This window comes from Barbus barbus, assembly GCF_936440315.1.
Source record: "Barbus barbus genome assembly, chromosome: 47".
Classification (NCBI taxonomy): domain Eukaryota; kingdom Metazoa; phylum Chordata; class Actinopteri; order Cypriniformes; family Cyprinidae; genus Barbus; species Barbus barbus.
In genome coordinates, this window is record NC_136725.1 from 21,838,089 (window position 1) to 21,851,623 (window position 13,535).

At 40.7% G+C, this 13,535-nt stretch overlaps 1 protein-coding gene across 1 annotated transcript; it reads right to left on the minus strand.

The window, feature by feature from the left end:
- Window positions 1-600: 600 nt before the first annotated feature.
- On the minus strand, window positions 601-12,911 carry LOC306865512 (transcriptional activator MN1-like). Its single transcript, XM_079410151.1, has 4 exons — window positions 12,323-12,911; window positions 8,960-12,103; window positions 3,084-3,139; window positions 601-1,909 (listed from the first exon to the last, which is right to left on the minus strand). The coding sequence occupies exons 2-3, from the start codon at window positions 12,060-12,062 to the stop codon at window positions 3,129-3,131; spliced, it is 3,114 nt and encodes a 1,037-aa protein (XP_079266277.1). The 5' UTR covers window positions 12,063-12,103; window positions 12,323-12,911; the 3' UTR covers window positions 601-1,909; window positions 3,084-3,128.
- Window positions 12,912-13,535: the final 624 nt, after the last annotated feature.

Below are 13,535 nucleotides of genomic sequence, written 5' to 3' on the forward strand. Positions count from 1 at the left end.
AAACAAAACCAGTTGAGGAGCGCTGAACTATAACATCTGCTTAGTGTAATCAGCACATGTTGTGTGCGTACACATGCACATTATACATTCTTCTAGGAAATGGTTTCCAAGGTTTAGAAACAGCCTTTTACAAACATACTGCAATTTGCACTTTACATCCTTGAACTCGTTCCACTATCAATAAGCAATGATTTACATAAAGAATACCGAAGTAATCACGATCGATACTCTGGAGACTTCACCACCCAAAGCCAGCGGTCTCGAAGCTCGTCCAAACCACTGGAGATTTGTAGCCGAGCATTTCACAAACAGTCTCCTCGTTTGACTTCTCCCCCTCTCTCTCGATTGAAAGTATTTTCCCACTGTTTAAGATTAGTTCAGGGTAAACATAAAAACGGCATTTCTCAGTCGTTTCTGAAACCCGGTGCCCCCTAATCAAACAAAAATGGATGTAATCGTACTTTTAAAACAATCCTCATTGCCATTTAGGAACTTCAAGCGGTAGCTATGGAGAGCGTGCTAATTTAGGTTCTCTCTTGGGAAGAACGCCACATTTCATAGGAAAATATTGAATGAGATGACAGTGGAGGACAGAGGAATCGGGGAAAAAAGCATAATTTACAACATATTTATTGTTAATAAGTGATTCATAATATACAGGTTATTTACAAAAAACTCTGCGGGCACATATAACTTCACTTTAAGCTTCGTGTATATCACAATAATGTATGAAAAGATGGAGAAAAGAGGTAGAACAAGGAAACAGAGAGGTGTCGAAGACCAAAAAATTGGTTAAAGACCTTTTTCTCTCCAGAAGAAAACCTATTTTCTTAAAAGGAAAGTCTTTTGTCTCCAACCATTGTCCTCGCTTGAATAGCCTGCCAATTCCAACTAAACATATTCACCATCAGTTGGTTTAAAGGCAGAGGGAAGCTCAGGGTCTCAATGGAGGCTTGGTAAAGAGGGAAAACCCAAGCAAAGGAGAGTTTCGACTTGAAACAATGGCATTCCGATGCCGGCCAGGCAGGTCACAAAGGGATGTTCTCAGGGTGAATATCAAATTTCCAAAAACAGTAGGGAGAGGACAGAACCCCCACTGGCCTTTCAAAGTCAAAAGGTTGACCCACCACAGACACGGAGCCTGCTGCTGGAGACCCCAGAGAATGGGAAGCTTTATAACACGCTGCTTCCCTCTCATGCAAAGGAATTCGGTCTCTATTGGACAGCGGCTCGCTGTCAGAATTCTGGGAGTTGGAAACAAAACAAAAAAAAAGAGAGAGAGAGAGAGAGAAGATAACGTAACCGAAAAAGATGCATTAAATGCGACGCTGAAGTTCACAAATAAAAGGAGCTTCGCCGAACAAACAGGGATAATAAATATTTATAGAGAGCGCGGCACGCTCTTGGACTAACTAGTTAAACCCTCACTTGCAAGTCTTAAAAAAATGAGGTAATCCCAGCAAAAGTGGAACTTTATAGAAGATAAAAATACACTAAAAGCAACTGTGCCTCGCAGTCCAAGATTCCAGTCTGGTGTGCTTTTGTATTTCCTGTATCCCATTGTCTCTCATCTCCAGTCCATCTAAAGAGACTTTGTTGGGCCGAAGACTCGCTCTACGGACACCCGGAGAGTTAGCGGTTTCTCTGGGGCTAGTAAAAAAAAAAAAGTATCCAATTACTGCTGGAAAACACCAAGCCGGCCATCATCCTTACAGTTACGGAAAGCAGCCAGAGAGGTCCCAAAGTGGTTAGAGTTGTTCTGGATGAGTTTAAGTCGCATCTGGAAGTGAGAGGAACAGCAGGGGCCCCTCTGTCCCCCCTCCCCACCCCCGCGTCCCGAGGTTTCCGGACACCGCGGGTGGCTTCCTCCAGGTCCCACCCCCACCCTCACAGCGAGATCGTGCAGCACCTGTGGAGAGATGCGACACGTCAGTCATCCTGTCGCCATGGACGGCTCGCAGGAATAGCAACGGGAGCCGTCGCGCTAAAACGGCGGGAGACAGATGGCACGACGGCTGCGGCTCATTCCGTGGAAATTAAGCGAGCCGGTACAGATCACGGCACGCGGCAGCCTTAGTTTGCGAAGTATTTTTCACATTTCAAAAAAATACCCAAACCAACGAGCTCTGAGATGAACTACAACAATACAAACTCTGATGCAAAGGAATTCATATCCCATGATGCATTGTGAATGATATATTCAAGTCAAAAATACTGGAACAATATAAAACTGCGGACTAGTATAGAATAATAAGATAAGGGTTATTATAGTTAGCTAAAACCATAAAAATTATTTTCATTGAAATAAACCAACTGAAATAAAATAAACCTAAAACTTTTAAAATGAAACGTTTAATTTCAGCTAGTTTGTAACTTGAATAAATAAAATTAAAAGACTAAAACTATAGATATTTAAAACAATAATAATAATAAAAACTATAATAAAAAGTTAACTATAATATAAAAAGTTTCTCAATGACACAAAAATAATACTAAAAATTATTTTAAATATAATTATATATTTTAAATAAAATACTCAAATATATACATAGTTTGAGAATCTGTGGAATTAATTCTCATTTTCATTTAGTTTAACTTGAATCACTATAATAAAGGAAAAACTGAAATAAATTTATCAAAATAACTATAGACATTTTTAAAATAAAACGAATAAAAATGAATGATTACAATGAATCACCTATTATAAACATTATGATTTTAAATATATTATACACATTTAAATGTTTGTTGCAACATTCTAATATAGAAGTAGTTTGAGAGTCTATGGAAGCTGACTTAATTACATCATTCGCAATGCTTCATGGGAGTGGGCGGTGACTGATGAGCTTTTTTGGAGCAAATTCTGTTTCTATGGTAACCGCGAGCTCTCTGATTGGTGGATGGTTCTCTTGGATCTTCACAGAGAATTTGGCTACTAAACATGATTTTTTTTTCTTGCATGAATTTGAAAATCACAAACAAATGTCACTTCAGAGCGCATCTTGAAAGTTCTATTTAAAACCGCAATTTTACTTCTGAAACCAGACTGACTGATATATATCTGATAGACTGGACTGTCTTACCTTTTTTTTAATGAAACGCTAAGGAGAGCCAGCAGAGGAGCGCTCCTACCCATGTCCTGTGAGGAGACAAGAAAAACATTATAATCACATCACATGTTTGGAATAAAGAAAAACAAATGAGGATGAAACATTACAGTGAAGGAATAGGAATGAAGAGTTTAGGACTAATGTTGTGTACACACATGCACATATATAGTTTTTGGGATCTTTTTCTATTTTAACAGATTAATTGAAGATAGTTTACTGTATACAATTGATATTTTGATGTATAATTTAAAGGGCATGATTTAAATGCAACTTGACCAAATATAGAACAGATGTAAAAAGAAAGTCCTACCTAACACCATCATTCATATATATATATATATATATATATATATAGTGGGGCTATATAGCCCCTAAATGACTCCAATATATTCCCTATTCATACTCTCCATTCAGTTGAATTGTGTGGAAAAGAGCAGCCAGGACCCTCTTCAAACTCTCTTTTGTGCACCACAGAAACCCAACGGTTCGTAAAGAAACGAGGGCGAGCAAACAGTGACAGTGACATTTTTGCACAAACTGCTCTTTTAAACTCCATCTTGCGAATCATCCCGAAAGTGCAGACTTCATTACTCAAACGCCGGGATTGTGTCCATATCATTGTTAAGCGCTTATATCGCGAGTCTCTCAACAGCAGCCAACAGAACTGCAGGGGACGCAGTGGGTGCCTCCCCACACAAGAGCGTGGAAATAGCTTGGCACCGGTGCGCTCTTTTACATAAACTAGTCCCTCTAGAACCTGTTTTTATATGCTGTTATATGGTTTGAATTTCCATTGACAAATTAGAATGAAATTATTCTAAAATATTCTAAAGAGAGTGCGGGACCCAGTCCAAGGGATATGAAAGAGCTTTTCACAGTTTTCGAGGGCCCAAAGCACTAAAGGAGTTTCACATCAGAGCCCTGGGGCCGTTCTCCCCCCTCCTCCTCCTCCACCGGCGCGCAGCGGACAGGGATCGCCTTCATGAGCGCCGGGCCTGGATCTGGAGAGGGGAAGGGCTGGGAAAGTGGGCCAGCTGTGGGGCCCAGTCTGGATGGCTGACTGCTGTCTGGATGGCTGACTGCTCTGTCTGGCTCTTAGACGTGTTCTCTTGGCCAGCGCAACACATGCATTGGAAAAGCAACACCCTTCTGCTCCATATGCCGTTCACCGGCAGGCTCTGGTCACTTACAAATGAGGGGAGAGAAACTTGTTGGTTTATGTTTCTGTGGGTGGGGTTGCTAAGAAGAAACATTAATGATCTTAGAGACACATATGACAACAACAACATATGAGGTGACGCGGAAAATTTACATCTGGGATCGGAGCTTGAGGGATGACCTATCCGTAATGGGCCCGCGGCTTTAAGAACAGCCATAAAACATGCATTTTTAATCTTCCAAGATGTATTTTAGATTATTCACACGCCCTCATGCTATTTTCTTTTCTCTTCTTTACTTTCTGTTATACAAAAATCTTCCCCTCTACCAAAGCTTTCTGTTCGATTGAACTTTTTGAAAAAGTAACTACAAATCATATGAAAACCAAATTTATTCCCATACCACTTTTCACACTACACATGGTTTCAAAGCAGTGTCACAGAAATCCTGATGCTAATGTTTACAGCATCTTAATATTTTCATGTCTAAAAAAAAAAAATTGTATAAAATGGAGAGCTTGGATGGGTATTTTCAGTGATAGAATATGGTATTTATGTTGGAGGTTGGCGGCATGAAAAAAAAAAAAAACATTATTTAGTTTTATGGAAAAGAGCAGCTTTTCACTGCAATTTTTCATACTTAAAGGAGCATTTTAGCCAAAAGTCAAAATTCTGTCATTATTTACTTCCTCTCAAGTCATTCAAAATCATGTTTTTCTTTCTTTTGTTTACTTTAACATAAATCTTCCTCTCCAAAGCTCAAAATCGGTTTCATTCTTTTGTTTGATTGTAAAACAACTTAAAAGCTTAACTATGAATGATATTTGAGTCAAATGAAGTAAAAATGTATTTGTGTAGCGCTTTTAACAATACACATTTTTACAAAGCATTTTCTTTATAGAAAGCCATAATTTTATTGTTTATATCTTATTTTCTTATAGTTGCATTTAACAGATTACAGCTAGGCGATGATATAGAGCAATACAGAGCTTTTTGATTGGATTTTTATTTATTTTTTTATAATTGAAAATAGCATATATAGAATATAGATTTTTTTTTGTCTGAGTTTGGTAGTATAAAAATCAACATCCTTTTTAGTTTCATTGAAAAGAGCAGCTTGAACAATCTGCCTTTTCCATTGCAATTTTTAATTGTTAAAGTATTTTAGCCCAAAATTAAAATTTAGCCAGAATTTACTCTTTACCCCCAAATCATTTAAACTCTCGCTATTTTCTTTTCTTTACTTTGTTAAACACAAAAATCATCCTCTCCACAGAAGCTCTCAAATCTCTTTAGTGATTGCATTTGATTAAAAAAAATACAAAATTTCAAAATGTGACTACAAACAATATGTGTCAGATCAAGTCAAATTAATTTGTATAGCGCTTTTAACAAAACACACTGTTTCAAAGTGCTTTCTTTACAGAAAAAAATCATGATATTAATGTTATAATATCTTGATGCCTTATAATTGCATTTAGCAGATTAAAGCGGCGTGATAATATAAAGAGAGCTTTGATGGGAATTTTCAGTAATATAATATTACAAATGAGACTTATGTTGAGGTTTGGCGATACATAAATATCTATTTTCATTTAATGGAAAAAAGCAGCTTGGACATTTTGCTTAACATCTCCATTTATGCTTAACCAAAAAAGGAAAAAATAATGGAGAATAAACAATGACAGAATTTCATTTTTAGCTGAACTGCTCCATAATGTTTAGCACTGAGAGATGCACAAATCAAAGCGATGCATCTCTGACGATACAGGCTTGTCCCTCGACAAAATGCAAAAGCGGAATTCAATACATGCCAAGACAAGATCATGCTTTTTTTTTCGTTTCCACCCTGACATTCCTCACGGAAAAATGCCGTGTATCACACGGACACAAGAAGACACTAATTAATCCTGCTCGGCAAACTAACACTCCCATTGAAAGGTGTGCATCTGCGTATGCAATGCTCAAATTGCTATCCATCATGCAAATATTAGCTGTAAAACTGACTACAATTTAATTTAAAGAGCCTATATTGTATGCAAATGACAGCCACAATTACAAAAATTGAGTACTTTTGATAAATGAGGAAACGTTCAAAGGCATTGATGGTTATTTTAGGATATGCAACTTGTGCAAAGTCTACACTGTTTACAAATTTGTTTTTCCAGAGCCACTAAGATATCTGGCTTTTCTGACAAACAGGGAAAAGCTTCAAAGACATGGAAGCTCATTTTTATAAAGGATCTGCAAGTTACACAGCGTTTGGAGTGTACACTGTTTGCTGATATTTTCCACATAGATATCAAGCCCTCTTTTCTCTTCACATCACTGACGTCCCTTCCTCACAAAACGCATCCTTATACCTGTGTTCTCAGCCTGTTTGTGCAGTGTTGTTTTGAGTCGTTTTCCCAGGAGACTATTGCATCTTCTCCTTTGTTTTCTGTCTGTTCTGGCCTTTAGTGTTTATTCTCAGAGCCACAAAGCTGTCAGAATATCCGACAGCCCCATCTCAGAAATTGCATCTGACATCCATCTCCATTTATTAGGCAAAATAATGAAAAAAAACACTCAGAGTTGGAGCTTTCTGATCGGACCGCATTCTGATAACGTGCTTTTTGCAGTTTGCATCTGTTCTACATTTGGTCGAGATGCATTTTAATCACGTCCCTGAAATTATTGCAGAGTTTTATACAGTATCCTCCATCGAGCGGTTAAAATGAAATAAAGAAAACATTATATATCTAAAGCAGATAACAAAATAAAAACGGCTCAACACGTTTTTGTGATTAAAACTGCTGCAAAACTTCAGCCCAATGTACACAGAGAGAAAGCTACTGCATTTCAGAAAAAGCTATTTAAAAAAATAATAAAGTAAGGAACTCAATACCCGGTGCAAAAGATGGAAATAGAGATAAATGCAAAAACAGATTTGTGGTCTCTGGTGTGTTTTTTTGTGAAGGGAATATCATGCAACTGGCTATGTTACAGCATTTGGATGTTTTAAGTTACAAGTCCTTGAGATATTCCTGTTAAGAAAATAATTCTGACCCTCCTCTCGACTATCGTGAAAATCAAACACGTCCCCTCATGAATACCATGCCACACGTTGGATTATGACATATCTGATGGCGCGCAATTACAGGACCGACGGGACCAATCACGAAGCGTGAAGTGACAGGAAAGAGTATTCGGAGGTAAAACAACACTGAATCTTGGCCACGCGCCTAACGTCTGCATTTAACCCTCGCACAGCGCTGTTGTCAGGCCTCACAGGTTAATAACGCCACTGCGAGCTCTAACGTGCCTGCAGTCAAATTAATCGCAAACTTGGCTGTTCTAACCTCCTTAGACGATTGTTTCCAAAATAACACCCGAGTGTTTGTTGTGGCATTCAACAAGAAATTCAAGGAACTGGAGCTCTGTGACCTACGAAGCTCTTGACTGATATTTTATACCGTTGACAATACATCTGAACAGCCGTGTAAAGTTTCCAGTAAATAATTTGATAAGAAAGCCTGGGGTAAAAACACTTACACTACCAGGAACATATTAAACACTGCAGACATATTTTCTAAACGCAGCATTGTTTTCAGAAGAAAACAGCACGAGTTACAGGAGGTTTTGATTCCAGTTTATTTGCACTTAGATTTAACACAAAGAGGATCTGTAATTAAGATCTGAATGTACTTCCATCTCATTAAAATCTCAACTGCAGATCCTCTTTGTGTTGTATTAGATAAAAATATAAATACAAATAAACTGGAATCAAAACATTCAGTTTGCATCATGTTAGTCACTTGCATGTCTTGTGTAAAATTTTCAGAAATATCAGAAATATTATTACTAATACTACTAATAATCTAATATAAACTAATATTTTCCCATAATTTAAATCTAATTAATTTGCGCATATATATATATATATATATATATATATATATATATATATATATATATATATATATATATATATATATATATATATATATATATATATATATATATATATATATCTATCTATCTATCCCAATTAATTTGAGCATTGCATACGCATATATATATATATATATATATTGCGCATATATATATATATATATATATATACGCATATATATATATATATATATATATATATATATATATATATATATATATATATATATATATATATATATATATATATATATATATATGCGTATATATATATATATATATATATGCGCAATATATATATATATATATATATGCGTATGCAATGCTCAAATTAATTGGGATAGATAGATAGATATATATATATATATATATATATATATATATATATATATATATATATATATATATATATATATATATATATCCCAATTAATACTATACAATATTTTATATATTAACATTCATATTTTATTGTGACTTATTGTAATGCAAATTGCAGAGCCAAACAAACGTTCTCTGCTGTCTGTGAGTTAATTATTATTTTGCATCCTGTTTTCTGTCAGCTCAAGACTGAGTGTTTTAAAGTGTGCTAATTAAAGCTCACTTCTGGGTGACAGATTAGTTGTAAATGTGTCCCTGTGCCTGAGGTTAAGCTACCTTGGGTTGTTCATTATTCAACCATTAAGCCATCAAAGTAAACTCAACAGTCCATAAAAACACCAATTCATCATGCTCTCACTGCAAGTCAATGAAGTTTACCTTCTTTGTTGTCACTCTGGCCCCGTGCTCGATCCCAGAATCCCAGGCACTTGTCATTACTGGGGTCCTCTATCAGAGCCTTGTTGCCAGGGACATACCAGGTGGCATGCTGCTCTGTCATGAGAGAGTCAAGGTCAATGGTATTCACAGAGCCCTTGCCTGCGACCGGGCTGGAACCGGCCAGGGCGCATTCTCCATTCAGGCTGGCCTGGCAGTCGGCCTTTTTGCCCGTTTTCCCTCCCATCGGCTGGTCCTCAGAGATGCTGAACTGCTGTCTTTGCAGCTGGATCTGAGCCTGCAAAATCTCCAGAGGATGAACCTCGTCCTGGCCCGGGTTGCTCAGCGGCGTCCGCACCTGTTCCATGCACGGATTGTCACCGTAGCCAGCCCTGTTTTCAGAATTACACTTCACGCCAGCTCTGCAAGGCCTCGGGTCCTCGGCACTGTGGTTGGGGCTGGCTTCGTCTAAATAATCCATGCACGGTGAAACGCCATCCGACTTGCCCACGCTTTGAATCCCGCTGTCCATCGAGGTGGCGAGGTCGGGCTTTCCAAAGGAAGGGGAGACTAGGGATCTCTCCGGGGTCTTACCGTGGCCCTCCATGCCCACGTTCAAAGCAGAACCCTGTTGACTCGGACTGACGACGGGGTTAGCGCCGCACGGAGGGGAGAAGTTTCCGGGACTGATGTGCCCGCTGTCGCGTCTCTTCTTCCCCCTCCCCTTGCCGTTGCCTGTTGCCATTTTTCCCTCGCATCCAGACTCCATGTTATCATTCGGGGAAAGGGTGCTCGCTTCCCTTTTCGCCATCTGGCCCATACCACTTTGACCTGCCGTCGTATTGTTGTTATTCCCAGAGCAAGGCGTTTGACTATTCTGAGAAGCATTGCTCTGGAAATACTCTGCCCCTGGGCCGCTACTGCCACTGCTATTTATGTCCTGCTCAACCTGACCTGCTTTGCGTTTGGCCTCATTTGGACTTTTCTTATTAAAAGTCACATTGAGGTTCGGGGCCCCAAGGCTGGCAATCATATTCTGGCAGGCCGTGGAAAGAGCTGCCAGACAGCTTTGGCCAAACACACTGTCTTTTGTACTGGCTTTGTTCAAATTCCCCAAAGAGAGGGCCCCAAGCTTATTGACTGACAGGTGCTGGCTGGAGAGGTACTCGGGATGGGCGGGATAGCTCCCTGGAGAGGAGCTAAATCCTGGAGGATTGCTCTGGGGGGCTCCCTGTTGACTCGGCCCTCCAGGAGGGAAGCTGTGCTGCCTCCTCATCGCCATTCCTCCGAATTCAGCCGGCCTCCTGTCCGTGGGTGCGCCTGACTGCATGTTGCTCTCATCGGGAGACTGCATCTGCAGAGGATTGCTGACATTATTTTCGAACGGATGATGCGCTCCCGGAGAATTCAAAGACTGCATGTCCATGCTTGTGACGCCTTGCCTAAAAATAATGTTGTGTCCATTCTCTGCCTGCTCCAAGGCATGCGTGTTTGTTTCTCTACAATGCTGTTGCGGCTCAGGAAACCATGAGTTTTCTTGAGGTAGGTGGGGGCTGTCAAAGTTTCCGTGAAAATTATGCTTCTTCTCGAAATTGGACTGAGACACACTACCCAGAGGGCCTCGGCAGACCATGCCGTTTGATACGTCCCCTTGGAGACTTAACTGTTGCAGGTCGGGTTGTCTCATTCTCTGCTGCTGGCTCCTCGATGCCATTTGTTTGATCATCATCGCCGCGTTCTGCCGCCGCTGCTGCTGCTGATGCTGCTGCTGTGGGCCAGAGCTCAAGGGTAGGGGGCCTGATGGAAACCCATCCGTCACATGAGATGCAAAGTCCCCCATGGGAGAGGGGAAAGCCGAGGGGGAGAGGTGGTTCTCAAGATTGGGCCGATTATGTAAGCTGTTGCTTAGGGGGCTGCAGCTCTCTCCAGCAGAGCCGTTTGGGAGATCAAACCGTGGCCTTTTTGCCATATTCAAATAAGGCAGTGAGCTAAGGTGAGGGTGATGTGGGGGCTGAGGGGCTAGCTGGGGGACATCAAACACCGGCTCGCCGAAGGGATGCATGTTATGGTTGTTCAGTCTATGTATGGGTCGGTCCAGGGGGCCGTGCTGAACGTGGACCATCGGGCCGCCACCTTGAACGTCCGTATTGTTCGCTACATAGTCCGGAGTGTGATAAAAGCGCGGAAGCGCAGGGGAACCGGGGTTCTGCCTGCCTGCGACGGGTCCAGGTCTTTGCTGCGGCATGAGGTGGTGTCTAGCATTAACCCCCGGATCCATTTTCCCCCGGTTCCCGAATCGGTCCGAAAACACGTTCTGCTGAGGTAGCTGCTGGTCGACTTTAGAGCCGCCCATCATGGGCCCTCGGGAGCCACTTCGATTACAAGTGGAAAAATGACCCCCGACCACTTGGTTCCCCGTTTCACAATAGGGCAGTTTGTGCTCTGAAGAGTCTGCGGTGGAGAATCCTGTCATATCGAAATTCCCCGTCAGAGGATCACAGGGAAAACAGTGCTCTGATCCCCCCATCCTACCCTGTGGGAAAAGCCTGTAATGTTCCAGTCTGTGGGTTTCGGGGGACGAGGACGGCAGGCCGTGGAACGACGCGGCACGGTTTGGTGACTGGTCTAGTGGAAGACACGGTGCTGGAACGGCGTGGTTACCGTTCGGATGGCTGTGCGGTTGAAATTCAGGCATTGTGGCCATTCTCTGTTGCTGCTGCGAGATGCATTCTCGCGATTGCGCCTCTGCGAGCTGCTGACCGAATCCTCCTTCAAACATATGCGGGTGACCTGCGTTGTTGTTATTGAAGCCCATATGTCTGTCCCCGTGCAGGCAAGAGGGGACGCTGTCCTGGTACAGATGTGAATGCTGGTCGTGGTTAGGAGGTTGATGGTTGAACGGTCCTTGCATGTGGAGTTGATGTTGTGGCTGAACTCCCATAGCGAGCATATCCCCATGGCCATGAGTCTGGAATCCATACTGGTCTCTATTTGAGACAAAGTTGAGTCCCTGCATGGGGGATTCATTTAGTGGACCCATCATCGGCTCCACAGCTACCGACGGCCCTTTCATATGAAATCCGGCACTGTTATAATCAGAGTTCATTTTCAGTCCACTGGGATTAAATTCCTTTTGTTTGTTTGTCACTGCAAATAAAAAAGACACAATTGAATCAAACAAATTTTTTTTTTCCCTTTTGTGTCTCTCAGGGGCCCATGTTAGCAGCCGGTTTAAAAATGTAAATATTACATATATTCAATAGCATCTTAATAAAAAATAAAAAAAGTTTACGTTTTGCATGCATATGCTTGTTGCTAAATATTTAATGATGCGAAAGTAAGAGATCAGATGACAATTGGAAGTACCTCAATTCCAGCATAAGCATAAAAACGCGAACTCCTCTTTGCATATCCTTAGAGCAACGATCCTGAAAAATGCACATCTTAAAAAACTCCTCGTTTACATCATTATTCGATGCGTAACGTCTCCAAGTCGTTCAACACAAATCCAAAGGAGTGCAAACCAGCGCGCGGAGCACATGTCCCATGTTCACATCTCCAATGCAATGCGCGCGATCCCGGCTAATTATTCTATATTAAAAACACTTACATGAATTCAGAAAGAGTCGATAAATGCATTAAATCGCCGGTCCTCTGAGGAGAACTTCGAGCGTGCGTTCAGTCCTGTGAGGAGACTCGATGCGCCGCTGTGGGTGCGCGCTGTTAGTAACTGGAGAGCACTGGATCCCTTTTGTTGTCACAGTATGAAATGTATTCAGCACAAAAATTAATCGCCATTTTCTTTAATATCGTCCATAAGATACGCGCTGTTCCATCTAATGCTTCTGGCTCCAGGAGGGTTTTCTCGTTTATCCTCGACTCGGATGTCGAGCCGCGGGCATCGGCAACAAGTTTGACATTCCCTCATCTGCTCCAGCGCTGATTTCTTACCAATGCCGACACAGGCACACATGCGCAGGGGGCGGGGTTTCGTGCGCCAGGGCGGGGTCTGATGCACAAGGGGCGGGGCTTCGCTTAAGGAAGTCTAAAAGAGCTGTATATAACGTATTAATATATAATATAAGGCATAAATAATAAAACAATGTGTTCAGTGATACTCTCTTTTACGAACAGAGCTAGACTTTTTATTTACACTTCAGTGCATTTTTTTTACAAGGTATAATATAACAGACAGGTAATCAATTTTTTTTTAAAATGATTTCATCTTCATTTGGTATTAAATTCTGTACATATAAAGTATATAATATAGATTTCGTTTTTACACTGGGATTGTTTTTTCTCCCCACAATTTACGTCGCTATTATAAAAACGTGTACATAGAAATTCGCAAGAAATATGCATCAATGCTCGATGGTTTTTAGTTGTTCTACGTGTGAAATACCAGACTCATTTACACACTCAGCTATACATTTAAGCAATTTACGTTTAAATGCAACATGAAATAAATACAAATCAGTGTAAATCTTCAGTCATTCCCAAATCCTTCATATGTAAATCAGCTATATTCCTTTATACACAGATATTGTAGTAAATATGCAGCAGTTAATTAGTAAATTAG